General features: G+C 46.6%; 9 protein-coding genes across 9 annotated transcripts; 4 read left to right on the top strand and 5 right to left on the bottom strand.

The window, feature by feature from the left end:
• Positions 1 to 130: 130 nt before the first annotated feature.
• Positions 131 to 3,083, top strand: GGS22DRAFT_191502 (uncharacterized protein; the record flags this gene model as incomplete). Its single annotated transcript, XM_047965136.1, has 9 exons — positions 131 to 215; positions 321 to 968; positions 1,044 to 1,128; positions 1,193 to 2,160; positions 2,228 to 2,272; positions 2,339 to 2,524; positions 2,587 to 2,753; positions 2,828 to 2,946; positions 3,002 to 3,083. 9 exons carry the CDS (start codon positions 131 to 133, stop codon positions 3,081 to 3,083), a joined length of 2,385 nt encoding a protein of 794 aa, XP_047816165.1.
• A 487-nt stretch (positions 3,084 to 3,570) lies between these two features.
• On the bottom strand, positions 3,571 to 5,182 carry GGS22DRAFT_50367 (uncharacterized protein). The gene has a single exon (XM_047967272.1). It carries the CDS (start codon positions 4,598 to 4,600, stop codon positions 3,881 to 3,883), a length of 720 nt encoding a protein of 239 aa, XP_047816164.1. The 5' UTR covers positions 4,601 to 5,182; the 3' UTR covers positions 3,571 to 3,880.
• An 860-nt stretch (positions 5,183 to 6,042) lies between these two features.
• GGS22DRAFT_196030 (uncharacterized protein) lies at positions 6,043 to 7,537 on the bottom strand (the record flags this gene model as incomplete). The annotated part of the gene is made up of 1 exon (XM_047965763.1): positions 6,043 to 7,537. One exon carries the CDS (start codon positions 7,535 to 7,537, stop codon positions 6,197 to 6,199), a length of 1,341 nt encoding a protein of 446 aa, XP_047816163.1. The 3' UTR covers positions 6,043 to 6,196.
• Positions 7,538 to 8,265: 728 nt separating this feature from the next.
• On the bottom strand, positions 8,266 to 11,519 carry GGS22DRAFT_170698 (uncharacterized protein). The gene is made up of 4 exons (XM_047962484.1): positions 10,709 to 11,519; positions 10,412 to 10,645; positions 10,233 to 10,354; positions 8,266 to 10,160 (listed from the first exon to the last, which is right to left on the bottom strand). Exons 1-4 carry the CDS (start codon positions 10,772 to 10,774, stop codon positions 8,558 to 8,560), a joined length of 2,025 nt encoding a protein of 674 aa, XP_047816162.1. The 5' UTR covers positions 10,775 to 11,519; the 3' UTR covers positions 8,266 to 8,557.
• Positions 11,520 to 13,539: 2,020 nt separating this feature from the next.
• GGS22DRAFT_196025 (uncharacterized protein) lies at positions 13,540 to 14,347 on the bottom strand. The gene is made up of 2 exons (XM_047965762.1): positions 13,874 to 14,347; positions 13,540 to 13,803 (listed from the first exon to the last, which is right to left on the bottom strand). Exons 1-2 carry the CDS (start codon positions 14,136 to 14,138, stop codon positions 13,667 to 13,669), a joined length of 402 nt encoding a protein of 133 aa, XP_047816161.1. The 5' UTR covers positions 14,139 to 14,347; the 3' UTR covers positions 13,540 to 13,666.
• Positions 14,348 to 15,272: 925 nt separating this feature from the next.
• Positions 15,273 to 18,262, top strand: GGS22DRAFT_170690 (uncharacterized protein). Its single transcript, XM_047962483.1, has 4 exons — positions 15,273 to 15,644; positions 15,710 to 15,908; positions 15,965 to 16,111; positions 16,169 to 18,262. Exons 1-4 carry the CDS (start codon positions 15,345 to 15,347, stop codon positions 18,004 to 18,006), a joined length of 2,484 nt encoding a protein of 827 aa, XP_047816160.1. The 5' UTR covers positions 15,273 to 15,344; the 3' UTR covers positions 18,007 to 18,262.
• Positions 18,263 to 20,439: 2,177 nt separating this feature from the next.
• GGS22DRAFT_170685 (uncharacterized protein) lies at positions 20,440 to 22,575 on the top strand. The gene is made up of 4 exons (XM_047962482.1): positions 20,440 to 21,022; positions 21,095 to 21,507; positions 21,566 to 21,797; positions 21,856 to 22,575. Exons 1-4 carry the CDS (start codon positions 20,829 to 20,831, stop codon positions 21,887 to 21,889), a joined length of 873 nt encoding a protein of 290 aa, XP_047816159.1. The 5' UTR covers positions 20,440 to 20,828; the 3' UTR covers positions 21,890 to 22,575.
• Positions 22,576 to 23,247: 672 nt separating this feature from the next.
• On the bottom strand, positions 23,248 to 25,824 carry GGS22DRAFT_170683 (PCI domain-containing protein). Its single transcript, XM_047962481.1, has 6 exons — positions 25,344 to 25,824; positions 24,711 to 25,232; positions 24,592 to 24,653; positions 24,132 to 24,540; positions 23,566 to 23,857; positions 23,248 to 23,509 (listed from the first exon to the last, which is right to left on the bottom strand). Exons 1-5 carry the CDS (start codon positions 25,632 to 25,634, stop codon positions 23,774 to 23,776), a joined length of 1,368 nt encoding a protein of 455 aa, XP_047816158.1. The 5' UTR covers positions 25,635 to 25,824; the 3' UTR covers positions 23,248 to 23,509; positions 23,566 to 23,773.
• A 1,059-nt stretch (positions 25,825 to 26,883) lies between these two features.
• GGS22DRAFT_191494 (ribosomal L18ae/LX protein domain-containing protein) lies at positions 26,884 to 27,544 on the top strand (the record flags this gene model as incomplete). Its single annotated transcript, XM_047965135.1, has 3 exons — positions 26,884 to 27,078; positions 27,153 to 27,329; positions 27,386 to 27,544. 3 exons carry the CDS (start codon positions 26,884 to 26,886, stop codon positions 27,542 to 27,544), a joined length of 531 nt encoding a protein of 176 aa, XP_047816157.1.
• Between the last annotated feature and the right edge of the window lie 112 nt (positions 27,545 to 27,656).

Raw genomic sequence — 27,656 nt, 5'->3', positions numbered from 1 at the left:
TTGGTGCCTTCATCAAATCGCATTTATCTGGTTATATGACAGCTCGTCTTATTATCTCCTAAGGGCTGTATCTGATTAGAGGTCACACAATATGCTCTCTTCGACTTGGCTGTGGTAAAATATTCCCCCAATGTCGTCTCTGAATTCGACTTGCATCAGCGGCTCTGCGCCTGTTGCCTTATCGCAGAAATTCCTATGTAATCCTGGATTTTACTGTGAGTGGTCCTAATTTACTTTGCCACTTGGGGGGACACTTGGAAATCATATACGACTCTGGATCTGGTACTGTAAGGTACTTTCCCCCTGACAGACTTTCACAGGTCCGAACAACAGTGCGACCACTCCCCCCCAGTATTGTGCCCCAACCCCCGAGTGCCTCCTTACTCGCTTACAAACAGTACGAAACATATGCAATGATGCTCAGGGAATCTATGAGCCTCTAGTTTGTCCTCCAGGCCATTACTGTAGTCTTGGGGGCAAGCAGATCAGCATATGTCCTCAAGGCTATTTCTGTCCTCTTGGGTCTGCGGAACCCTTTCGATGTGGTATCACATCTATATGCCCAGAGGGGGCTGATCGTGAGCTTGTAATGGATGGATTTATCTTTATCTTTATTCTCGATTCAATTATCTTAGCCCTTCTACTAAAGTCATTTCGTCGAGTATTGGACATTATCCGGTGGCGTATTCTTAGGACCTGCATAGAGAAGTCTACTTTTGTGGCAAGCCCTGAGCTTTCCCACATTGATACTATCAGCGAGGGAAATTTGAGGATCGAAGACGAAAATGTGCGAAAATTCGTTGCCTCTGTCAGGAGTTGCGTTGGTCAAGGGGACGTTGGCTTTTCTTTCGGATTTGAAGAGCTTTCGCTCGTTCTCGCGAATGGAAAGACAATCCTTGCCCCTCAATCTGGGCATATCCCGAAAGGGAGCATTTGGGGCGTAATGGGACCGTCGGGTGCTGGTAAAAGTAGGTACATACCTACTACCTATCTATTCTGTTCAACTTATTATTTAATCCCAAATGTTTACCAAATTGTCACAGGCAGCTTCGTGAATGTTTTAATGGGCAAGACAAAGCAGACTACTGGTCAAATTTATGTAAACAAGGTTGCATGGAAAACCGTGAAGTATGCCCCTCTGGTCATCTTCCTGACTTTTACATAAGGTCTTCCTACTAACAGAGAAACCAAGATACAAAAAGCTGATAGGCTATGTCCCACAAGACGACATAATCATGTCAGAATGCACAATTCGCGAAAGCATATTGCACTCCGCCATCGCTCGTCTGCCAAGGAAATGGTCTGACAAGCAACGCAACGAGCACGTCGATACTATCATATCCTGCCTCGGCCTTACTGATATCCAAGACAGAATTATAGGTGACCAGATCTCATGGGCCATATCAGGCGGCCAGCGTAAAAGGGTTAGTATTGGCATCGAACTGGCAGCAGCCCCTATAGCGCTGGTGCTGGATGAGCCCACATCTGGCTTAGATGCGACGGCTTCCCTTTCAATTATGAGATTGCTTCGGACTTTGTCCAAATTAGGAGTGACAGTTGTTTGTATCATACATCAGCCTCGCCCTGAGATTCTTGAGTTTCTTAGCGGAGTTACTTTACTCAGCAGGGGCTACCAGGTCTATCACGGAGAATCCAGCGGCCTTACGGGCTATTTCAGTCATCTAGGGTTCGATATCTCTGGCAAACCCAATATTGGTGATGCAGTTTTGGATATTATATCCGGACAATATGCTCTGCATACTGAATCATACAGAACACTCACCATTCATGATCTAGTGGAAAGCTGGAGGTCAAATTCTTCCAGGATACAGCCCCCGTTAGAAACTAACGAGCAAATGGTTTCTTCAAGTTACCAGGTTGAACTTTTGGCGCGCTCAGCCTCCGGTAGGGGGCAATCTAGAACTAGGCAAACGTATCTCTGCTTCGTACGATCAATGAAACAACAATGGCGGCGAATGAATAGCTTTATACTTGAAATTGCAGTCGGTTCGATTTCTGGTTTACTCATTGGCTTGTCATTGTACCAGCTCCGCGGCCAACACTTCCAGGGAGCCTACTATCCGCCCTTCCAGATTCTATCCAGTGCGTTGAATTACACTACAGTTCCTGAGATAGGACTCCTCTGTAGTTTAGCGATAGGTGCGCCTACCATTTCCGACCACCCTATTAGGTTAATATTAAGAAGGCGTTTCTCTAACTAACATAGGATTGGCCGCGGCCGCCCCTGGCGTGAAGACTTTCGGTGAGGAGAGTAAGTACCTCATTTTTTCCAATTTAAAACTTACGACTACGGACATACAAGCTAACATCGTGAAAGAGCAAATGTACTGGCGAGAAGCTAGTGCTGGACATTCGCGATCTGCATACTACATTGGCAAAGTGATAGCCACGATTCCACGCCTTACCATATCAGCCATGCATTTTACTACATTTTATTGCATCTTAGCGACTCCACGGATGTCTTTCTGGACCATGTATCTTACAAATTTGATGTACTTCTATTGTGAGATCCTCGCCCATTATTCTATACACTATTCGTTCCCCGTTTCATTAACAGCGTTTTAGGTATATACGGGCTTGCTTCTACAGTATCCACGGTCGTCCGAAGAGAGGATGGTCCTCTATTGGCGATGATCGTAAGCTTGGTTATCGGCGTTTTTGGTGGCTATGGCCCCCCGCTCTACAATGTGAAAGAATGGCACTTGGAATGGTTCTGGCGCCTGTGTCCAGGAGTACGTCTCTCCCTTTACCTATGAATGAATCCATTGCGCGGAAGACCAACTGCTTACATAATCTTACATCGCAGATTTGGTTAACTGAGGCCTACTTCGATCAACATCTGATTATATCGGGTCATCTCTACGATTTAGACGCAGCTGCTAGATGGACAGGATATGTGCGAGGTCGTTTTGGCACTGATGTACTGTGAGTGTGTTACTACAGTATGTCTTACTGCTCCTGATACTAACCTTAATCAAAGCCTACTGCTAGTTATTGGCACTGTATATCGCCTAGCTGCGTTTGCGGGGCTTGTTTTCATAGACCGCAATAGACAGAAGTAGGATCTCCTCTTCATATGAAGTTAGTTGGAGTTCATGATGGCGATGGGGTCCCTGCACCAGAGACACATGATGGTGGAACAGAAAGACCTCTTGATTCCACAGGATTTATAATTATAATCTATAATTAATACGAGAGGCATTACGGCACAAGTAATTCGTCGTATAGTACCCGTTTCTGGCAAGTTTTGAGCTGTCTTCCCAACAGCCCAAAATGCGCAAATCCTTAGGCTAGTCGTGAGACACATCGTGACACCTAGTCAAGATGTCTTACCAGAACCTCAAAATTATATAGTAAGCACAGGAAATTATCGCCCGATTTATTTATATTTGCCACCATCCTTCAATTGAATGCAGTCCTAGCTTGAGTAACAAGTTCGGTCATTGTGTTGAGTCACTCAGTAATCGGCGAACAGAGAGAACTCTGCTAAGTTCCCAATTGACGTGTAACATAGCACCATCATAACATCGAGCTTCATAACTCCTTTCCAACGCCGAGAGCCTCGTATGAGAAAATAAGTCGATATGCATACGTACATACATACATACATACATACGTAGAGAAGGGTAAATACAAGTGTCTCGTACCGACACCTATGCGGATATCTCAAATCTGTTTCCAGTAGATATATACAAGAACGGAACGTAAATATAAATAAATATCAGCGAAAAAGAATGGAAGAAAAATCACTTTTAGGCAGTAAAGCCCGTAGTTAGTCCATAGACACCCCATCAATCTCCCAACCTATGTAGTCCCCTAAACGCCGGTCCACCTGGACGCCTCTACTATGACGAGTCCCTTAAGGCCGTCCCTCGTAGAACGTAACGCCGAAGCGTCCGTTCTTAGAGCAGATCACCGGGTTTCCGTGGTAGTCGTCGACGTACGCGGCAGTGAACCCGAGCTTGCCGGACAGATAGCTAACAACATTGGAAAGCAGGGCGGCCTGCCAGTCCTCAGTCGCCTTGATCGCCTTAGCGCCGGAATCCTTCGCCTCCAGTATCGAGTCCGTCGCATCGTTCAACACGCTGTTGTCGCTGAAACCAGTCGTGGCGCCCGTTCCATCGGTCGCTGCTATGGTGACAGCACCGTCCATACCGCGGATCAAGGAAACGTCAGCCCATCCGGTACCCGAGGCGTCGAGGCCGATCTCGACCCAGGTTCCTAGGGTATGTGCTGATCCGTCGAGGTTAACGGCAGTCGTACCGCGCACGATACGGCCCTGGAACTGGGCGGGTAGGGAGATGAATTTGGAGGCGCCAGCATCGACGGAGATGTACTTGCTGGGCATCGTGTCGCAACCATTCTCGTAAACGAAGTAAGTGCGGGTCTCGCTGTCCGCATTGGTGATGTTAAGACCGGCACCGCCCGTGTCCGTTTCGGAGCTAGCGTCGACAGCCTGGGTGGAACAGTTCGAGCGGGTAGCTAGAGCTCTGGGTCCGCGGTGGCTAGGGGAGACGGAGATGGGGAGGGCCGAAGCCGTGGCGAGAAGGAGAGTGGCGAAGGTAAAGATGGACTTCATCTTGATCTCTTGATTCAGGTATGTACGATGTATGTAAGTGTATAAGTAAAATTTACAGCTGATCTTAGCAATGTAGCTTCTAGAAGAAGAATAGGTAGATAGGTATGTGTGTATGTAGTGACTCGTGAGTATGAATCAAAGGAATGGAGCTATTGTATACCAGACACAATATCTAAAAGAGTGTAGTTTTCACGACCTTGAGTCAGTTGGCAAGTAAAGGAGGAAGAGAAAGGGAGCTACGATGGTTTCCCTTTGGTGGGATTTCTTTATATTTAGTCGACTTCGACTCTCCGTGACCTGTCTGCCTCACTCCAGGGGTCTGACATTGGTCGTCAGCCACCTAGCGTGAGAGAATTCTTTGCTACATGAGACGGACGGCCGACTCGAGGGCCAAACCCGGCTCAGGTTTGCCGACGAAGCAAGCAAGTCCTTGGGAATCAAACTTGAATCAAGCGTCTGATTCACTTTGCCCCCTAAGCAGCTATCCAGGTCTACATATGAGAAGCACTTAAGAGTTAAGCCTCCCAATCACAGCAAGATGGCTTGGCTACTCTAAACTGTAAGAGGTTAGTTACCGAGTCCGAAAGATCTAAGGATTCGGGTACCTTGCAGGGTTAGGGCATCGATCTACGCAACAAATCGCCGAGATTTTTGGTTGCTTCGATTGCGGCGGATGAAACATGAGGCCAATCAAGGCGAGAAGTTCATTCGAACTTTTAAGGAACGCCACCTTGTTTCAAAATAGCGTGTCGGCACGGTTAGGTGAGAATTCTAGACAGTACGATTTTGTTCGCCAATGCGACGGCGTACAAGCCGATTGGTTGCGTCGGGCGACCCCATCATAATAGCATCTAATCGCTGTCCCTAGCGTAGCATCGATTCTGCTGAAATTACGAATGCGACACGTACACCTCTGTAGGCGATGCGTCGGCATGAATCTAGCCATTCAAACTTGTAATTTTATAGCGTGAGAATTTTTCTTATTTAACGTCTGTTAGGAGGGATAAGATGTTGGTGTTAGGGTCGGGGGGTTCCAAATCCTTTTACTATTAAAAGGGGAGGGTAACGTTTGACAAGCAAAATTACACAGCGTCGTAAAAAAATGTTAGTTTACGATGTAGTACAGCGTACCTAGGTAGGTATGGAATAATAATAGGTACCTACTAGGTACCTAGGTAAACTCTAATGGATGATCGTCAGGGACCTTCCAGGTCGTCTTGCAGCTGTCAAATCAGCGCGTGGAAGGTACTTGTTAAGGTACCTACTTTGTAAAAAGGAATCTATTATTGGATCAGAAACCCGGTAATCTGGTCCTATCACGGAATAGATCATTCCAAAATGCTTCTGATGGACCGTGCGTTTACGTTAAAATAAAAGAGGGGTTGATAATAGAAAACCACATCAGATTTTACGCGTGCGCGTACCTACAGTATTCTGCACTGCTATCTCATTTGTTTCCTCATAACCCTCATTTCCCGCCTTCTCAGAGAAACCTATCCTCCTCCCCTACACCAAATCTCCTCAGCATATGATTGGAGATCCCCGAAAGACGTCTATGCAAGTAGATTGTTGAGCTTGCATTCATGAAAATCAAGATCATGCCCTGAGACGCCAGCGTCCGATCTCCTCGTTGTAGTCAACGTAAGATTCGCAGTAATCATCGGCTGGACCTGCAGGAATCCAGCTGTTGGAGTTAACGGAAATTAGATTCGGGTCGCCACGGCGCATGCAGTCTTCAACTCCGTCCCACCTGTCATAATAGAGACGGCTAAGGTCGTCCTGGATGTCCTCTGGTGGAGGACCACTAATATCATATCCATCTCTTAAATCGACAAAGTTGGTCGACTCCAGCTTTTTCCACTCAAGTTTGTGTAATTCCATTGCAGTTTCTCGCCAGCTTCCGTTTATTAAATAGATAGATGCCAACTCCAATGTTTCCACGGTGCCACAGAGCGGCTTCAGCACTGCAACTAGTTCTTCCCATTGCATATACTTGTAGCGCAGTCTCAATGTACGCAATTTTGGTAAAGGTTGAGCTGTCAGGGCGGCTGTTAATGGCAGTTCGTTAGCCTCGGAGCGCGGACTGAGCTCGTCTTCCAACTCATCCTGATTGAAATTCAACGTCAATTCGCATAATTCCGTAGCTGCGCCTAGAGCCTTTGCTAACCCTGCACAAGCATCCTCCCAAAAGTCCGGCAAATCGGGATCCCAGGTATAAGAAAGGCTCAATTCGATTTTGCGCATGCTTCGGAAGGCATTGCAAGCACGTTCGATTTCGACCGCACCATGAGGCAGAGAGCTAAAGTAGAAGCCTGAATTCCACGGTTCGTCACGATCTCCATGACCGCTACCCTTTTCGCTGAAATAGTGCATTGTGAGCTCTTCAACTTCACGACCAGAGATGGATAGTGCTCGACACATAACCTTGAAGCCGTGGTCAAACAGGGTCTCATTTTGAGGTATGGTCAGGGTGTTTCCACCTGGCCTTTCCTCATAATCAGGGAAAAAGTTTTTCGCCATTGGGGGATTAGATTTCCAGCACCAATGGTTGGTGAAAGTGAGCTTTCGGATGTGCGGTAGCTTAATCAAAGCCGAGGTTATGATGTCTACATCCAGTCCACTTGTCATCATCTCATCTTGTCGTTCCAATCCTTCCAGATAGCTAAGACATTCTACCCTTTTATCTCTGGCATAGAAAACACCCACGTACACAAGTTCGCGAGGGTGTCGGCTTAATGTTGGATGATTCGCGATAGCCGATAGAACATCCAGGTCTTCTCTATGAGAAGAGGCGTACACTCTCTGGAAGAGGACTGCTGATGCTTCCTGATTGAGTCTCGACGATACCAATCGTAACTGTTTTAAGTCCGGCGCCGATAAGATTTTGAGGATCATTCTGAGTACTTCTAACGGGATCGATTTCATTGTTTTCGTCATTTTGGTATCAAAGTGGACAACGAGAGATAAAATCCTATGCAATTTAATTAGTACGACGGTCTGTTGACGCGACGGTCCATTGAAACATCATCTTACCTTTGATACAATGGGAATAATTGACTGATATCACGCGGTGGATATCTCCGACGGCGACTACAATATCAATGACGAAGTGGGATAATGATTGAAATGGTAAGATTTGGACGACAGGTTGATGATCGCCAAGATAATTATTTGCCGCGTGGGGGAAAGTACCGAGTTCGTAAGAATCCTTGAATAAATAGAGAATGTGGAATATCTAGGTCCTAATGTTAATGAAAGTAAAAATAGTAAATTGATGTGCTAGGACGGTGAATAGTTGTTTAGTTGTGGGTGAACTAGAAAATAATTTGTTCGTCGAAATCTTGTTAAATGCACGGTAGGATAAGAAAGAATCGCAACGATTCATGGTGGGTTACTAGGTAGTAAATATATACTGGGAATGTAGGCACTGTACCTTCTAAAACATATACAGTGATTGTCTGTCTGTATCTAATAAATTCTTATCAGTCTGTATGATGAGGAAGGAAGTGCCAGAACGCTCCTGCCAAAAAGTTTAGAGTCCATCTCAGGGTAAGGAAGGAGCCGATATGTAGTACTTAGTGGGTTCTCTTGAATGTATTCCAACCCCGAGAAGGGAGAAAAGGTACCTACTACCTAGGTACCTAAAGTTGTCTAACATCACAATTGTTGGAATGACCGGCAAGAATTTGGCGTCTTCAATATAAGCATCATAGGCTGTTACGACGTTCATCTTTCCCATTAAATATATATCGACCGTTCTCCAGAGGCATGAATATTCATAAGAGTATCTATGTACGTAACTTCTATTGACGTCTCTCGTGATTCATTCTTCATTCTACATATGAAACCCAATGCCTCCAATCCTAGACTCGAAGGGGATATAAACCAATAAACTTTATACAATCGTGCCGCCATCCGCCGTTATTTTCATTGTCGAGTTATCATAGTGCCCGAGTCTTAATCGATTGTGCCGTAGCCTCTCCTTCCTCTTGTCGCCTGAGGTCTCCTTGAAGGGCCGTGCCACCGCTTTGGTCTCCGAACTGGAAAGATGCGAATTTCTGGTATGAACCTCCTCCTGACATCTTCAAGCGTACCGCCGAGGAGTGGTTGAGCTTCTTCGATGTCCCCATTCCTCCGGCCCTTGCCTTTCGCTAGGGGGCCAGGCCGAGCCACGCACCCATATAAGAGATAGACGAGTAGAACCAGACCTAGCGCTCCCATGCCTATATATGACATCGGAATACCGCCAAGGCCATAGAGCGTATCAAGAATAGCTGCTGTAGATAGTACAGCTGTAACAGCGGCAATTATCGAATACGCGACTCGCATTCTTCCCTCGTTTGTAACTCTTTCCTCCACTACCATTCCGGCGAGGAAAAAAGCGAACAGAAGTAACGGCTGATAGACCAGGTACCAGAAAATGGTCCGCCAGAGTACATCGGGGGGTGACGGATAACCGGGCACTTTCGGTAATAGCAGCAGTAGCACGAGGTGCAGTAGATTCGAGAAGCCCATGACTGGAAGCGCGACGATAAACCGAGGCGAAAGAAGCACCTTGTAGGTATTCACATAATCTATGCTCTTTGATAAGTCATCAACACCACTTTCCAGATGAGTTCTCTCCTCGAGCCCCTGTTCCTCATGGTTATTCTCCACGGTCTCTGTAGGATCCTTCGCGGCTAATCCATTAGTTTCTTCCGTACGCTCGGATTCTGGTTGGATGCTATGATGATCCGTCTCGTTTTCTGATATCTGTTCCGGCTCAGACGTTTTGCCAAGCTTTTGTAACCATCTCGGCTTCTGTAGCTTGGGACACTTGAAAATGTCATTACTAAAGCGTACTCTTCCAATAATGCCGCATAAGCAACTTGCTAACGAGCCAAGTGGCGCCGCGAAGAAAGCAAGGGCGACAATCTGCCCAAAATTCCAATGGTGACTGTCGATTTCCAAAGTGCCGCCCAACCGTAGCACGTCAATGAAACGCACGACCACCCAGGTAAATGTAGCCGCAGCGCAGATGATTTCGGTTAAAACAGAGTTTAGAAGGTCGGCGTAGAGTCGTAGAACAAGCCAAAGTGCGAGGACGGGACGGACTACGAGCAGCAAATGTCGTTGCTCGCAGCGAATGCAAGTTATGATGTTGTCTCCATCCCCGAAAAACGACCGCTCCATTTCCCCCCTGTAATGGTCGCGCCACTTGAAAATGACGCTACGAGGTCTCTCATAGATCCGTAAAACTCCAAAGAGGGCCAATCCGACGCCGACGACAATACCGACAAGCGTGACACCGGATCGAAAATGCGGGGTGTCAAATTTGGCGCCATGTCCTGGGAAGTAACAGAGTACGTTCGTCGTAAGAATAATCCTGCGCTGTACATCCTCATCGTGCTCATTAGCAAGCCTCTCTTTGATCTGGTAAATCGGCACCATGGAAAAGCTGAGCACCACAACAAGAAAGATTAGAAGAATAATTCTCCACCATCGCTCGCCAGGATCTCTATTGACGAAATAGGTGCGTAGATACGAGGTTGTTGCTAGATTCGTTACTACTGAAAACCAGCTGCAGATTTCATAGTTAGACGGATAAATATTCTTGCACCATGACAGATTTATCACTATTGCCTCTACTTACACAAGTCCCACAATAAGCCACCAGTGATACATTGACAAGCCTTGCTCGATCAACGATGCGTAGCCGTATGCGAGCATCGCGAATCCCATCGCAAGCTGGACATCGCCTAGAGCCAAGACATACTACATGGCCATATTAGCGACCGAATATTCGAGGTGATCCAGAACTACCGAGCTTACCCGATCGAGAGCCGCAGGCCACCTTCGCTCCCGTTGCCGGAGCGTGGCTGGCGAATTGGCCCTAATACCTAAATACCTAAGAGGCTTCCGGAGCCAACCTACTAAGAGGACGTCTATCGGATTAGAAGCACGCGGCTGCTGCTCGTCCTCGCCCCGAGGAAGATAGAAAAACAAGTACTGAACGATTAAGCACAGAACCGCGATAGAGGCGGAACCGGCGCAAGCGATCAGGGTCTAGCAAAAGAGTCAGCCTTTTCCGCGATTAGTGTCGTCTTAGGTCGTGGTGATGAAACATACCCCCAGGCCGACGACGTCGGGATCCTGCCCGGCCGGAGGCCGAGCCTCATCGCACCTCTCCCACATGGACAAGGGAAGTTGCTAGCCGATACGACGACATAAGACAAGAGAGGAAAAGAGAAGTAGGAGAGGAAAACAAAAGTCGGTCGAAAGAATTTTAAAAAGACCATCTTCATTTCACTAGGCACTGACCGCCTTGTGCAGTCGTGCCAAGCTTTGTATAATTATGGTATCTAGTGACAAGGTCGCGATCCGATACGCTGGAGACGACTGGGGTAGGTGTCGGATCGCGAGGCGAACCATTGGCCTATTGGCGGGAGACCTGCTACGTCACAAACCACCCGTCGTCACCTTGCGGCCCAATATTCCCCATACGTGGACCAGTTCAGCCTGCGATTCTGAGATTTTAGAGAATAAGAAAACGCCGACACTATGGTTGACGTGGACCTCTGAAAACCTAGACCTATCCCATCAACTGGTCATGCCGTACATGTGATGCTCGAAAGCATCGGCAAGGAAGGCTGTGCTCCTTGCTCCCACCTATGGCTCGGTATCCGTCGGACTGTTTTGACGATACGAATTGTGTATGAGAATCCGCGACAATGTCAAAGGTCGTTATCTACCATTAGGAGACTTTACACTCATCTAATCTAGATGAGCACCACTGCTGACAGGTACCGACACGTCCGCGTAATTAAGGAACCACTGCGACATGTTTGATAATATCATCGTAAGTACATTGAAATAAATCCAAATAAATCCAGGTCGATGGATTCATTGAATAAAGACGGAGATTGTCACGATCTTCGAAGGGTGGGTAGAAAATACGGAGATAGAATCAGGGCGGGAAGAGCGGGTGCAGAAGCTTTAAAAATAACCCTGGAACCTTGGAACACGAATGGTTAGCGCAACCTTTAGTGCCGGTCCCCATGTCTCTATGTACCTGCGTACAGTACACCACAGCCCTACGTATTCCCTAAGCCTCACTTATGTGTGGCTTGTATCGCCAAAACCAACCCCTACACCAGCCTGGATTCTACCAAAATACACAAGGCAGAAATGATGCCTAGGAGATCTTCCCGTGCTTCCCTTTACGATAATCATTGGATATGTTCTAGGGTGTCCAAGCTTAGTCAACGTTAAAGGAATGATCAAGCTTCGATTGATGAGCAGTAAGTCAATCAACCCTTGAGTCCTGTAGAATGTAGTACTAGTTCCATACGTCGTTCTAGAATCTTTCAATGCTGCTGTACTTGATGCCATTCGTAATCAGCTCGATAACTAGTATCACGGCCCACGAACCCCCCTTTCGCTGTGGTGGATACCACCACCACTTGAAGTTAACTACTTCTTCGAAGCAATTCGTCCAGGTCGGGCGTTGGAATAAGCAGACTATGGTGTCGTTGCCGTTGTAATCATGGTCTAGATATCTTGACGTCTTCGGAGGCTATGGTGAAATCGTGCGTGGCCTGCTAGGACCGCAGCATCGACTATTAACTTCAAGCGATGAGTACAGCGCGGCGATCAGGACTAGAGTACGCGGTGACCGTCATCATCTTTGCAGACTGCTCATCCATAGAGGGAAGAGCTGGGAGGTAAAATACTCGCCTATGTGGTCAGGTTTGGATAGCAAACAGCACTGCGTTGGTTAATTACGGTGTCGACATCAATAAACCTCTCAGCTATTGCGTCTGGTGGGCGTGCCTTAGGTCCGCATTAGGAATTACCGCAATGCGGGAAGATAGCCGCATGGTCCATCTGCTGCTCGATTGCGGCGCGAATGTGGATATCACAAGCCGTGAACTTTAGCTTATCATTCTCTTCGCGTTTCTTGAAGGTTGGGAGACAGCCCGAAAACGATAAATATCTTATTCAATGCTAAACGACGCGTTGTCGCTTAGAGCTAAGGATCGGGAAATAGACGATGGAGAAGTCGTGATCTGATGGACATAACCTGTATACGTTCTCTGGTTTGGCGGGAGCGTGTCTAGTACCTAGTGAAATGAAGTTAATATCGAATCCAACACGGCCTATATGTGAGATTTCTGCATATACTTCTAGTAAATCCAACTACACGCGATACCAAATGGACTGAATTTGTTCTACATTCTACCTAGTAGTACACATTAGCGAGCGACGAAGCGGAAAAGCGCGTGGAATGAACTACCTCGAATACCAATTGCTAGAACACATCTCTTCCTCACCTCCATCCAAGCGCGGGATAGAGCCGTAACGAAAAGAATCAATAGATTTGAGGTTCCAAAAATTCCCTGCCCGACCGAAGTCAAACAGGAGTGGTCATGTAAGTAGTTTTCAACTAGCAAAAAGACGCACTCGGATTGCTCCTCACTGTGACGCCTAAAGCCCGTGCACTAAGATGAGGAAAAAAGGAAGAGAAAGGAAGAAAGATTGGGGGAGGGGGAGGATGTATATATATTTTTTGGAAGTGGGGCACCCGCCTGGCTGATTTAATTTATGTAACCTAGCAGCTGCCTAGTGACTCACCTAGCCAGCTGCCCCGCGACTGCCAAAATCTCCTATGCTGCTACGGTGCGTCTGTGCGCGTAACAAAGTTTTCAGTCATTGTTTGCTCCCTTCTTCACTTCATCGACAACAGGCAACCGCAACCGCCTGGCACATCTAGGCGGAATTTAGCCATGGCTCCTTCTTCGTACTGTACTTCGTGAGTCTACTAAAGCTTATATTGGTCAGGTGCATCTAAGGAAATCACAGTGTATGCGTGCACGCGCATGAGTTCCTTCCAAGCTCAGAAATGATCAAAAATAATTAATATTATCAGTTCTTTTATGGTGGTATCTCCTTTGAATCGTAATCGTAACGTCCCTTAGGCCATTATTCCCGTCTCTGTCCAATGGTATCTTATTAAGTGGTGCTGACAACTCCCAGAGTTGAGGTGAATTACTATTTTTCTGTAGATCCAATATTAAAATTGGCAGTTTATTCCCAATCCTCGTCACCGTCACCTGGATTCGGCGCATCGCCTCGGCGATCGGGTCTATCGTGATGATGCTTCTTGCCGTCGTGGTTGCCGTTATGGTGGTCATCGTGATGGCTCTTACAACCATATTGAGAAGCTAAGACGATAAAAGTTAGATAACTTTCGAATTGGGTTGAACGCGAAAAGGTTTCGTGGATCGAACTTACAGCATCCTCTTATACAGCTGTTGCAACCTTCTGGATATTCCGCACAATGCGCCACACACGAATCTATACACGTCGCGATATCCTCCTTATGGCGATAATGACACTCTCCCTTGTAATCTTCATCAGGTGAGCCAAGTACACCATTTAGGCCACTATTCAAGCCCCCCAAAATTGCGCCCGATGCATCATCTACACCTGATGGAAGCGGTCGCGGGAGCGCTAAGATTGTTGCCGACATGGCAATGATAAGTACGGAGGGACGCATAGTTGAGTATTGTTTAGTAAAGGGGTTGTGGTGATACGCCTATGCGACTGGTGATGGCTATAATATCGGAAGCTAAGATTGAGAGAAGATGAGAATGTTTAATATGATGGTATTGAACTGCGAACAAAGCTGCATTGACATCATGGCCAGCGACCATGGCTTCTCTTATAACACTCATGCCTTGCTATAGGATTGACTCTCGAAAAAGGGAGGCGAAGCAGGAAAGAATCAAAGACCATAGAGTTCAAAATTCAGGAACGCGAAACTGGGATATAGTGGCTGAAGATTCCTAGCTAACCCGCCTCGCGCCATGTGCTGTCGACTCTACCCATGCTGCCATGTCTCAGCCAGCCCTTCAGGTCCGCTCTATGAGCATTCTCGTTCCGAAGCACGTCAATCTATCTAAGACATGCCTTATCGGGGCCCCAGAATTCCAAAGCGACACAGAAACCACGGGGCCAGCCTTCGAAGTGATGCAATGAGAGGTCGATAGTATGGATGGAATGCGAAGATAGGTCATGTTCGTTTCGTTCCGCCCCCTTGATTTCTAGAATACGTCCAGAGTTAACTTTAACCCAGCTCACTTTGAGAATTCTGAATATCTTCAAAGTCTCCAACGTAAATTTCTAATAGTGTATGGCCGGTAATGTATTATCGGTTCTTAGACATCAGAGTTCTTCGACCAACCTTGGAATAAGACTATAGTGCTGCTTCTGTTCTGCTGGACCAGGTTTTCTCTTGGTTTCAAGATGAACGATCCGTCATTCATTCGATGAGTTTCAGCGTAACGTTTAAATTCCAGAGCCAGAAGGCGACAATTGATAGTACGATGCCCTAGATTCCATACCAAGTAAGACGGCAGAGCGTTTCAATATTTTAGTGAGATGGAACTGAACAGCAAGGATCGAGGGGCATTTTTGAAGAGAACCCACCAGCAAAGACCATGAACGAGTCCTAAGATCCCTTCACGAGAGCCTATATCATTACTCATTATCCATAATCTAGAAGAGGTAAGCCTTATGGGCTGAAGGAATAGTGATTGAAGACGACTCAGGAAGGATCACCGGTCACGTGATTATCGTACTAGATGTACGTCGGCGGCGGCCTCATCTGCGTAGAAAACATAAGATTCGACAAATATAAATCAAATTTGCTCTTACTTATTTATATTCTATAGTGTATTGCTTGGAGAATATTTGAAATATCATGAACTTCAATGAGTCCTATGAAAAGCCTTCGACGACGTGGCAAGATGCGGTAAATTCTTTCCTCTCAAGCCTGGGTCCAACTGAGCGAGTTGCTTTTCAAACACCTGCAAGTCCGGATGATTGCATAGCTATTCTATTGGCGACACAACGTCGGAAAACTAAGTTGGCACGGATTCTTGATCTAATGAGACCAGTGATCGACCCTCTGAAAAGATTTGAGGGCGCCATCGATGTCATCGTTCAGGTTAATGCGGGGATTGCCTCCCCGATATGGGGGCCTCTCAGGATCGTCATTACGGTGAGCGGACGTCCGTTCGGATGTAGGTACCCGATCGCCGCTAACGATGCTCGTGGCGCGCGAAGTTATCCGCAGATCACTTTCGCACTCTGGAGAGCATAGCTATGATTATCCATAGAGTCATAAGCTCATTGCAGAGATTCTCCAAGTACGAAGAGCTATTCGAAAATAACCAACTCGTCCAAGACGCGATAGGAACTCTCTACTGTGATTACTTAGACTTCTGTGTTCGAGTGACTAAATTTTACTCAACTTCGCCGTTTCGTAGGTCCTATACATCCTTTCTCATCATAATCCATCCTATCTTAATGCTTGACTAGGAGCATTCTTCTCCTCTTTCGATAAAGACTTTCAAGATGTCTCCGAGAACATCCAGCTCCATAGTCAAAATGTGGACTGGGCGGCACACGCCGCGTATATCGAAGAGACTCAACGAGAGGCAGAGAAGGCAAAGGCGGAAAGACGAGGTATGGCCTTTACCAAAAACATTTGGATGGAAGTATTCCCTTTCTAAGCTACCACAGCACACGAAAGGAGCAACATCCTAAGATGGCTATCTCCGTCAAACGTTGACGATGACCTTGAGATACATATGAGGGATTACTTGCTCCATTCATGTGATGACATATTGATTTCCGAACAATTTCAATCACTCATTTCTTCGGATGATACAGGGCAATCTCACATCCTCTCACTACAAGGTCTACCAGGAAGCGGGAAGACTACAACTGCAGCCTTCATTGTAGGCCACCTGAAGACTAAGGGCTTCGACGTCCTATACTTTTTCTTCAAGGCGAACGATGTAGAGAAATGCTCCCTACTGCACTGTACTCGGACACTTTTATCTCAACTAATCCGACTTGAAGAACATCTCTACGATTTCGTCGAGCCCTTCTATCAAGAGAGCGGTCGAGTAGTAGCTGATTCGCTAACAGTAGTTCTGCGAGCTCTATCAACCGCACTCAACCACTCCAAGTCTAACCGAATATTCGTTATCCTCGATGCTCTTGATGAGTCGTCGAACAGCAACGAGATCTCGCAATGGATTACTAGCTTAAGCCATAATCGTGGAAGACAAGTTCGAATACTAAATACGTGCCGCCCTTCACCATCTCCGCCGCAGTCATCTACATCCTGGTCACTTTTCAGAATAGGAAACCTTGAGACTGAAAGTATCAAAACATACATCCACGCACGAGTTCAGAAAAACCCAGTGATACGCGACACGGCCATTGGGAGACAAGTATCAAATCACGTCGCTTCAGCTGCGCAAGGTCTTTGGCTCTACGCTCGGCTCATGATGGACGACATCGACCGACTCCCCTCAATCGGACAAATCCAAAAGCAACTCACAATCTTACCGAAAGGCTTCACCGAACTCTACACGCAGATAATACGGACGACCGAAGCCAACTACAACCCCATCGAACTAAAACTAGCCCAACAACTCCACCTCTGGATCGATACCTCAGACTACGTCCCGAATTTCCTAGTCCTAGATGACGACCGACTAACGTATGAAATGCTCGAACTGATATTCCAATACGCGAACTCCGGCGAAGCAGTACACGACCCCGGCGCCGTAGCCCACCGCGTCTCGGGGCCGCTCATCTCCGTTACCAGCTCAACCACTGCATCCACCCCCACATCCCCAGACACACAATCCTACGAACTCGACTTCATCCACCAGACCGCAGCGCAGTACCTACGCTCGAGCCACACGCTCCCTCCCTCGCAACTCCCAGTAACCCTGCGCCCACGACGTCTACGGCACCTCCACCGCGCCGCAGTCGCAGTCTGGTATTTCGCAGAGTGCGCGCAGTCCGCAGAAATGCTAGCCTACCTCCGCCAAAGCGGCGGACGTCCCACCCGGTCTATAATCACCTACTTCGAGATGGCGTACGGGCTATGGAGTGCGCTACACCTCTCCACATTCCCGACCATCGACGACGCCGTCGAGGCAAGCGAAGCCGAAGCCCTGCTTCACACACTCACAGAGTTCATATCTACGCCGAAGTGTCTGCGCTGGGTCGAATGCGCCATCATCATTAATTACCGGGGCCGGTTCCCGCATCTGCTGTATAACGCGGTGGATGGCTGGGAGGCGGCGCGCAGGGTTGAGGGACATGGGTTTGCGCCGTGGTTGGCTTTCTCGGAGGCGAGGGTGCGGTTTTTTAGGAACTATGCGCTGGTGTTGGCGACGACGGGGGTGGGGAGGGAGTCTACGCCCCGGGAGATCTTGGAGACGAGGCTGGAGGAGGTGATGGGTGATGAGCTGGCGCATGCGATTTGTTACTTGGGGTTGCGGTGGAGGAAGTTGGCGTTTCCTGGCGCTGGGGAGGTAGATTTAGGGCTTGGCTAAAAAGCGTGATGCTATTTCTTATGCTACATGTATATAAATTCTAGGGGATATTGATGAAGTAGTGTCTAGATATCCCCCCACCCTTTTCCCTCTAAATCCACAGATGAGATTTAAGGTAGAGTGATTTTCTCTAGGAGTATTTGGGTTACTTGGATACCTTGTTAGAGGAGATGAAAGAACTCGCTACAATATGTCATTGTGCCGGTATGAATAGGGAGACAAGAGGCTTCTATACTTAGCTCAGGGTTCAAAGACGTAATCGAGATTTATTTCCACTGTAAATCAAAGAGCCATAGAACCTTCGAACTGTAATAGTATACAATGATGCATGTGACATACTCGTGAAAGAAACCCCAACGCCGAACTACCGGAGACGCGTCTCATCGGACAATGAATCGAATTCAGGTATAAGAAATCATCAGGTTTCCCGAGTATACTGGAGAACGTATCTATCTGTATTTCTCCAAGATTGTTACTTTTCGTTTCCTTGCCTCATCTACACGGGTACTCACCCCAGTCAATCATTCGTGAACATTACGACTTCGGTCTTCACATTCATTTGACGGCATAACGCCTCTTCATATTATTGAATTTCCTACAGAAACGTAATCTTTTTCTACGAGGATCTTTAGAGTGTCAAAAACACCACGAAAAGAAAAACACAAACATTGGAAAGCGAAAATCTCGTATATTATATCAAAATGCAGTTCGTCAACGTCATTCTCCTAGCGACCGCGGCTGTGGGGTTCGTCATCCCAACCGCACACGACCTACGATGGAATCTAATCGGGCGCACCGCTGGTGACGACCAAATCTTGAAGCCTGAGAACTTTGCACATGTGCAACAGGATAGGCGAAGGGTACAACTCACCTGGGAAGGACACAGCGGTTAGGCTGGATCCTAGCCTGGTTTAAAATGGGATATGGAGTTTGGTATTGGGGTTTACCTGTACAAGTTCGTAGCTAAAATGGAACGCTCTTTGAACATTTGATAAAACATTGAAGTTCGTTATGGGTAGAAATCTGTTATGTCACAGGTAAATCCTGTTCCTGGATCGAGCTGCAAAGAAACGGAATAGAAAAATTAGGTATGTACCGAGCTTATCGTGTACGTCAGTAATTTAAAAAAAAGAGGCGATAAAATGCGAAAGTGAGGCGAGGTGAAATAAGTTGCTGTGAATGTCGCTCAGCCCCTCTTCTCAAATTCTAAAGAATTCTTTGGCTTGTGAATATTTCACTTGACACTCGCGGGGGTGTTAGTGCGTAGCTGCGGAATAAGTGATCGCATGGAGAGAATAAGCTGGGGAGAACGACGAAAAATGGTCACAGATGATAGGACCATTCCTCTTTTATCTTAACAGGAATCCGAGGTGCCTGTGAATGAGGAACAGGAAGAAAATCTTCTAGCACTATCCCAAGAATGGGCTGAGACGGCAGATGGCATGGATGCTGCCCCGGCGACTTGGAATTGCCCCGTTTGACCCCACCGACGCTTATGCACTTTTGCGCTTTTACAGCGTACATTTGGGATCATGGATCCTGTATCCTTGACGAAGTGATAGCTTTGAATTGGATCTTGAATCAATCCGTTCGGCTTATTGGGTACTCTGGAAGATACCTAGTACTCAGATAAGTCTGCGATGCTTTTGGTCTCGCTTATTACGCCGAAGAGTCGGGAAATAGAGGAAGTTCTTTGTGATGAAAAATCACTTTGTGGAGGTCTCGGCAATGTCCATCTTGTCTTGTTTCTGTATCTGTGATGTCTGTGATACGGTGCAGGCAAAAGCCATGGTGCGCCATCAGATGGAGACTGATGGAAAGATCCCATCATGCTAGGATGCGTGCCCCTGAAACTAGGTAGTTTTAGGGCCATGACTATGACTCGTAGTTTTATGACGGCAGTTTGGCACCACTCGGAGCTATCTCGCCTTGGCCGAGGACAGCCTTGAAGGACAATCAATTTTTTGACCGAGTCTGCTGAATCAATTCGGGCTTATAACGAAATCCCATTCAGCAATATTCCAATTTGTCGTAGCTAAAATTGTAAAGTGTAATTGGAATTAGCGAAGATAACCTTAAGAATTAAAAAAGAAGAGGAGACTTGTTTTTAATTGTTAGTCAACTTTTATTTTTCTCAGTTTGAATTCGTATCTAAAAATTCCCAGCAGGCGTTCTCCCTGTCGAATAGCCCTGTAACCCTCCACTAAACCCTCCCTTCAGGGCCTCTTGGCTCCTTCTGTGGCACTCCAATGACCCTAGCTGTACATGGTAGGTCTCTGTCACCGAAATAAGCAGGGAGGGGCCAATGCGAGCTAGTCCCAATACGTATGTTTTAATTGATAATCAGGTCATGTGAGAACGTGTACATATCCCGTCGAGTGCGACGCGTGGGCCAACTACCATCACCAAATTAACGTGTTTGCCTGAAAAATACGGAATACACCAGCGTTGCAATTACCTACATCGGTCTGCATACATATAGCTCGACATGGGTATGCTGCTATATAAGGAGGGCGCTGCCCAAATCATTCCTTTCCTTCCAATCTTCCACAACTTCGAAGACTCAGGCAGCGTAAGGTAGGCCATTTTCTCATCTCATCTATTTTTAATCATTTTCAAACGTCGTAACCGACATTCTTCCATCACCATCTCTGTCATTTCACTCCGGATACTCTAAATACGGAATTCGCGCATATCCACAAAAATCAGCGACCGAGACAGAAATTCCTGCAATACTTAACATCAACGAGACGATTCCTCGATCGGCAATCCGAATTTGGAGAGAATTACATCAAAGCACGGGTCTGCTTAATTCATTCAAGATGTTCAGCCGACGATTTGAGCCACCACAGAACAAGAGCTCCTCAAAGACGCACAAGGTCAATAAATCCAGCTCATCTTTCAGTAAAACCCATGGCGTTTCCAAGAGTCGACATGAGCCTCGCCAACATCGTCGCCCAGCGACGGCAACATCTTCAAATGTGCCAAGCGACCCAACCGCTCTCTCATCACCTGGGTATGTTTTCTCTCCCATTTACTTATCACATCCTTCTCATCTTAACATGCACTAATATTTTTAATTAATCAGTTCCTTGACTCCTTCCATTGTGACCCTAGTTATCGGAAGGGATCAACGCATCTTCGCTGCTCACGAAGATGTTCTTCGCGCTTCGCCTTGGTTTCAACAGGCACTCTCCGATCAATACCTAGATTCGCAGAATAGCAAGCGCATCCACCTTCCCGAAGAGGAACCCGAGATCTTTTCTTCTGTCTTGGAATACTTATACAAGGGTGACTATTACCCTCGTCTGGTCCACAACAAGCGTCGGAACTCGTGGGAGATCGAACAGATTCAAGATGAGGGCCAGACCTCAAATGAGTCTACTGTCTATCATCGTGGTGTCGATGGCGATGTTCTAAAGGACACTGTCATCTATTGTACTGCTGAGAAGTATGGTCTCGAGGAACTCAAACGAGTTGCTTTACGCAAACAGGGTCTTCGTAAGTAATCCAAGTTATCGCCTAACCACCCCAATCAACATACTAACAATATCAACAGAGTCGGGCATTCAATGCAGCACTATCCTGGCATCGGCTCGCTATGCATATGCCAACACACCTGACACTGACTCCAAGTTGCGAGCTCATTATCTCGCTCTCATCATTCGGAGCCGCAGCACATTCAAGCGAAGCGGTACCATGCAGCTAGAGATGTTCAACGGCGGCACTCAGCTTTTCTTCGATCTGTTTGTTGCTTTATGCAACCATGTCGATGATATATCTAGCGCTCAGTAAGCAGCCTCTTAGTAACAACTGACTTTACCGCAATGCACTAACATGTCCCACCAGAAACACTCCACGCAGCAACCGTCACTTCTTTTGAAGTGTTCCCCAATCTCTATGATCTACATTGCCCCTCCCCATCATATTTCTTAATATCTATCCTAGACCCATCCCAACATCCTTGGATCTTATCATCTTAAAACTTAATGATCAACGTTTTTCATACCTTTTCTGTATCTTTTTATTCTTATTCGGGAAGACTTGAGGGCTTGTTAGGATCGGAGTACATCGGCGAGAAATACCACATCACCGGCGTTTTGGATGCTGGCTGAATTGATGATTTTATGGCGGGGCAATATATCTTTTTCCTGGTATTTCCTGTATCACCATTCTCGGAAGCATCGCTCGAGCAAGAAACTTAGAAGGCCTCCTCACAGGGACTAGTGAGGTCTTTATTTACGCGTGACGGAGTTCACGTGAGGGAGCGAAGAAAAAAAATAATCATGAGGGCGGCGAGTTTTATGAAGTTGACAACGCCTTTCTGGGAAGGGCAAGATATGAAGAGCAGGCGGGTATGAAAAAAGGAGATGATGTTATCTGGCTAACTTGTCAACGCCTGGCGGGACGATGAATTCCCCCTGTACTATTACATTTCTGAACTATCGTTGATGACAGCGAACTACTTTCTCCCCCTGGTTTTATTTTATTTCTAGAGATACCTGACCAGGGATGGCTGATGGAAGATAAAGTATCGGAAAAAATCTCACTAATCAATATTTAACATTCTTGTATATGCTTTTTACCTCGAGTTTCTTGGGCGATGGTAACACTTGTGATGACTTCCAAATCTAGACCCCAAACGGCTCAACTTGCCTCCACCTCATCCTGCGCCGTAAAGTCCGGATGGATGGACATCCGTCTCATTAATATGTACCCAATCCTACACATCCCGCAGTAGCGTCAAAAGCAAGTAGAGGCAAGCATGTAGCTATCCGACAGGCAATATAAAAAGCAATTTTGATTCGTCAATGGCACGCCTCCACACCCATCTTTTCTACGCCACCACTCGTCCGCGCACCATCCTACCGTACTTTTCCCAGTCTCTTATCCTTACTCTTTTCAGAACACCCAAAACATACCAGGTACCTACGGTCAGACAAGCCAGACCCCGGCCACAAGTTAAAGTGGTTGCATACGGCCCCCACACCACCCTGCCACCCCCTCCGAAGGGATGTGTGAGTCATCTCCTCTCCGCAGTCAGCCCAATACACATACCTGACTTGTGGGACGATGCAAACCACCAATCTCGCATCGAAGGATGAATAGAATGATTAGGATGGGCGGGTCGGCTAGGGAATGTGATGGATGGTCAGCTCGGTTGATCTTCCCCGGGCTGCTGGTGCTGACCGGCTTGTAAGTATGTACAAGGTCAAGAAATGAACGTAACTGGAGGGGTACCTATTATATTGGTTTGAGAATGAGACTAGTTCGGTACGTTTTTCATCGATGTATGTATCTTATCTATCGACACCCATTCCTTACCGAGCTAGAATTGAGAAAACGGAGTACGTGATACGTCTCTAGGCAGAGCGCTCTACCTACCTTGATCACATCACTTCAAAACTGCCTCAAGTACCAATGTACCAAACAAACGGGGGCAATATCAATTATGTCATAATATGCGACCAAGCAAGATCGCGGCGTGGGTCTTCATGAATTCCTATTCGTTACTATCGTAAGTTTGGAGGAGGCTGCAGAGCGAGATCTAAGGCATACCCGAATCTAACTTCCCCACACCTCCCCCGAAGTCAGCCGCATTTCTTCACGCAAGGCAACCGGCTGTTGTCGTGATTATGTGGTTTTCGGTCTGGCCCCTTCATCTTCCAAAGCGGGTGACACGTACTTAAAGTACAGCCTGCCCTCAATCCGCCTTACTCAGTCGGATGACATGTATGAGTCTCATCTGTCTATCTATTCCATTGACTCAGACCTTCGTACCGGGAAAGGCACCTGTTTTGCTTAGTACAACAAAGCCGCGTTCGTGAGCGATATATCCCTTCATTAGGTTCTGTGGTAGGGTTAAGCCGTTAGTGAGTCACACTGAAGCTGAAGTTGAGATATCACCGAGGGGAGGACAAAATGCTGTAGCATAGGAAATATAATCGAGTACATCATGGGGTAAGATCTTGAGTATAAGATGCTTAGTCCCCATACGACGAATAATCCCGATGTCGGAAATCACACGAATCATCGTGACCCACACACCCAACGTCGCCCAACACCTTGGACTGTAGTAAAGAGAGGGGGGAATGAGCAAAAGAAATAGAAAGAATATTCCATACCTTATAGATCATGTTAGCCATTAGACATTCTACCTCATCAGTATCGATGTCTTCGCCACTACTAATCTTCATCGCCGCAGCAAATTCAGAAACAGGAATCCTCGTGCGACGAACGGGTGCCGCGCCATCCTTCCCTTCCTCAAAGCCGCCCGAAGTGAACACCTTTCGTAGCAGGTTTCTCAGCGCAATATCGCGGCCACGTTCCAGAGTTAGGTAGATGCGACGCTTTATGAACTCATCTTGACCATCTCGTAGGGCAACATCGAATGCGTGGAGGTCTGCTTTCTTGATTGCTGTGGCCAGCGGTAAGAAGAGCTTCTGTAATCGTGGAAACGGCTCAAGCAGCTGGGCACTAGGCAGCGTGTGAGTCGTGAGAAGGTGACAAGGAATAAGATAGGTTAGGATTAATCTATGATATGTCAGTATGCGATTGATAGACTCTGGAGACTAGCTATCTTACTCTAGGTTGCGCTTTGCGTCTTTGTGGCACATATGCCAGGCTATGGTAAGATGTTGTTCAGCCTAAACGGGTATTGTTAGTTGATGACATGATAGATTGGGATAGCGCATTATCCGTACCTGTACATAATTCTCCTCGAGGAATGACAAGACCCCTTCGTAATACTTGAAGGTGACTTGCTGTGACTTCGGGAATTTGTCGAGGGTTGGCATATCTCCTCGGCCAGCTTGGATTGCTCTCAAAACATTCTTAGATAGAGTTGCCGAGTTCAATTTGAAGTAACTCTTGAATAAGAGATTGATGGCATAGTAAATTCCCCATTTACGTGATTCCTCTAGTGGCGCCCTATCATTCAGACATGTCTGAAAGATTCTGTTAAGATGTCGCGTGCAATCTTCAAGCATCTTATGCTCTTCTGATTCGGGGTCGAAATCATCTTGCATCATGGCCTCAGAAGTATCGTCGTTGCTATTCTTCTTCTCCTCGTCCGCTCGAATAGCAAACAGACGTAGATACTTGCCTGCCACATACAAGCACGGGATGGTCCAGTTTTCGAATTCGTAATGAGTGTATCCACGTATAACTTGCAGTGTCAAGTCTTTCCATGCCTCATAGACACTCTTCCATGACGAGCTCGAAGCCTTATGTATAGTCAGTGATTGATGATCCTAATTCAAGCCAAGAAATGAAGAAAGGATTCCAGCCTGGTAAGGCCGGCTAAGGTAGAAAGGGAAGAGATGGTGAATTCATACTCTAGTATCATTGCGGAGACCTTCCACAGCGAGGATCTCTCCTATGGCCTTCCAATAAGTGAGATATAATTCGAACCATCCGGTAGTCTCTTCCTTAGAGAGTCTGGGTCGGGAAGGGTCCGTATAGAATAGGGAGTTGAGGTCATATGTAACATCTTGAAGATTTCCTCGACCCCAAATTGCTAGTAATTTGGCTGGGTTGTTGAGCACATCTGGATTGATTGTTTCGGCGAGTTGGTCTCCTTTCATCTCGGCAAATGCCGTCCTAAACTCCTTGATGACGGAATCCATGATGAGTAGTGAAAAGGCTGAAGAAGCAGCCTGACGATGATCGAGAATTCCTAAAGGTTTTGAAGTTTCAATAAAAACGAATTAGGAACAAGGAATCGTTGAAGTAGACATTGTATTATCGAAAGGAGTCTCGTAGATTTGGAATCACTGAGACGTTCATTGCACTTGATACTGACAAGTTAAGAATCATTCCTCGAATGGCTCGTCACGCTGTAATTGGTTAAGTTTAATGTTCATGGGTACCTGACGAGCAGTCCATTCTGCACTAATCCTGATTGGGAATCGTTGAAAGGTGCTGGCCAAAGAACATCAGTGTACCTAGGTACTGTACTATACTTTCAAGGATTTTATAGACGATATTTTCACCAGAATTATAGTAGAATAATTAAAACCTTTGCTACTGTATTTTGAAGATGTTTAATCGAAATAATTAATTTTAATGAATTTTTAATTCACTGGATTGATGTCGTATTAAATCATGAAGCAAATTACTTGTTTGTACCTAGAATTAATGGATGGAGGGGCTGGGGGGTAAAATCACTAGCCACACATGCCCCCACATTGTTGATCAGTGTTTATCGGTCACTGCCACCTCTTATCTCTGCAAAGCCACAGATCACTAGGGCGAGAAACCCTTAGCACTAGAATTTTCACGAAAACTTTCTGGTAAGCGAGATCCAACGTTCAACTCCAACGAATTCCTACTTTGAACGCATCACGACCAAGGTCACGACCATACATAACAATTCATAGTAGGTTCACACTTAACATAAACCCTCCTTTACTACTATTACTGACTACTGACATTCTTCAAGATGGGTAAGCTTTCATTTTCATTGTCCTCTCTGTTCCGGCGCTCGATGCAATTTCGACACAATCTATTCAAATGGCCTTCGAAATTTTGCGACCGATCGAGTACCTCTATGACAACGATTCACTCAAGAAATAAATCGTATACACATACACACACAAGGACTACGCAGTTTCAGTCAATTTGATAAACTCATATTCCGATTTCGATCGATTACAACAAAAATTTGCGATAGAATTTGAGAACTGGGGACCTCGAAATTTCGACAAGACAATCTACACCATACGTACCAACCGAATTCCAGCGTGGGGGAAATATGACAACTACATCGATACAACACAAATACCAAGCATCGCGATATTCAGTTTCACTGCGCATTCGACATAACCAACATACGGGATATTTCATTATCACGGCAAAGAACAACCGCTAATCATGATGTTATTAGGTCGTCTTCAAGAATACCAGGTCATTGGCCGCCATCTGCCTTCCGAGGCCAACCCCACCCCTAAGCTCTACCGCATGCGAATCTTCGCTCCCAATGAGGTCGTAGCCAAGTCTCGCTTCTGGTACTTCCTTACCAAGCTAAAGAAGGTCAAGAAGGCCAATGGCGAGATCGTCAGTCTCAACAAGGTATGTCATAATAACTAGACTCTCACTAGGTCGGAGAACTGAAGGAATGATGGAAACTAACAACACTTTCCTAGATCGCCGAGAAGAACCCTCTCCGCGTCAAGAACTTCGGCATCTGGATCCGATACGACTCCCGATCTGGTACCCACAACATGTACAAGGAGTACCGAGAGATGTCGCGAACCGATGCTGTCGAGGCTCTCTACCAGGACATGGCTGCCCGCCACCGCGCCCGATTCCGGTCGGTTCACGTATGATTCCCTCTTCTCTTCTCGTATTCCCACCATTCGCTAACATTATATCCTAGATCCTCCGTGTCGTAGAGGTCGAGAAGACCGACGACATCAAGCGACCTTACATCAAGCAACTCGTCTCCAAGAACCTCTCTTTCCCTCTACCTCACCGTGTCCCGCGCATCTCCAACAAGAAGGTGTTCAGCGCCACCCGACCTTCCACTTTCGCATAAGGGTTTTTCGTATTGCAGTCGGGGGGTTTCAGGGAATCGGTTTGCCGGTGTTCATTACGGAATTGCGGAAAATGAAGTCACTAGCATGTATGCTCGGTAGATAGTCCTGAGC

This window comes from Annulohypoxylon maeteangense (genome assembly GCF_022496945.1).
Source record: "Annulohypoxylon maeteangense strain CBS 123835 unplaced genomic scaffold GGS22scaffold_16, whole genome shotgun sequence".
In the NCBI taxonomy this organism is placed as follows: Eukaryota; Fungi; Ascomycota; class Sordariomycetes; order Xylariales; family Hypoxylaceae; genus Annulohypoxylon; species Annulohypoxylon maeteangense.
This window is presented reverse-complemented; position numbering and strand designations above follow the sequence as displayed.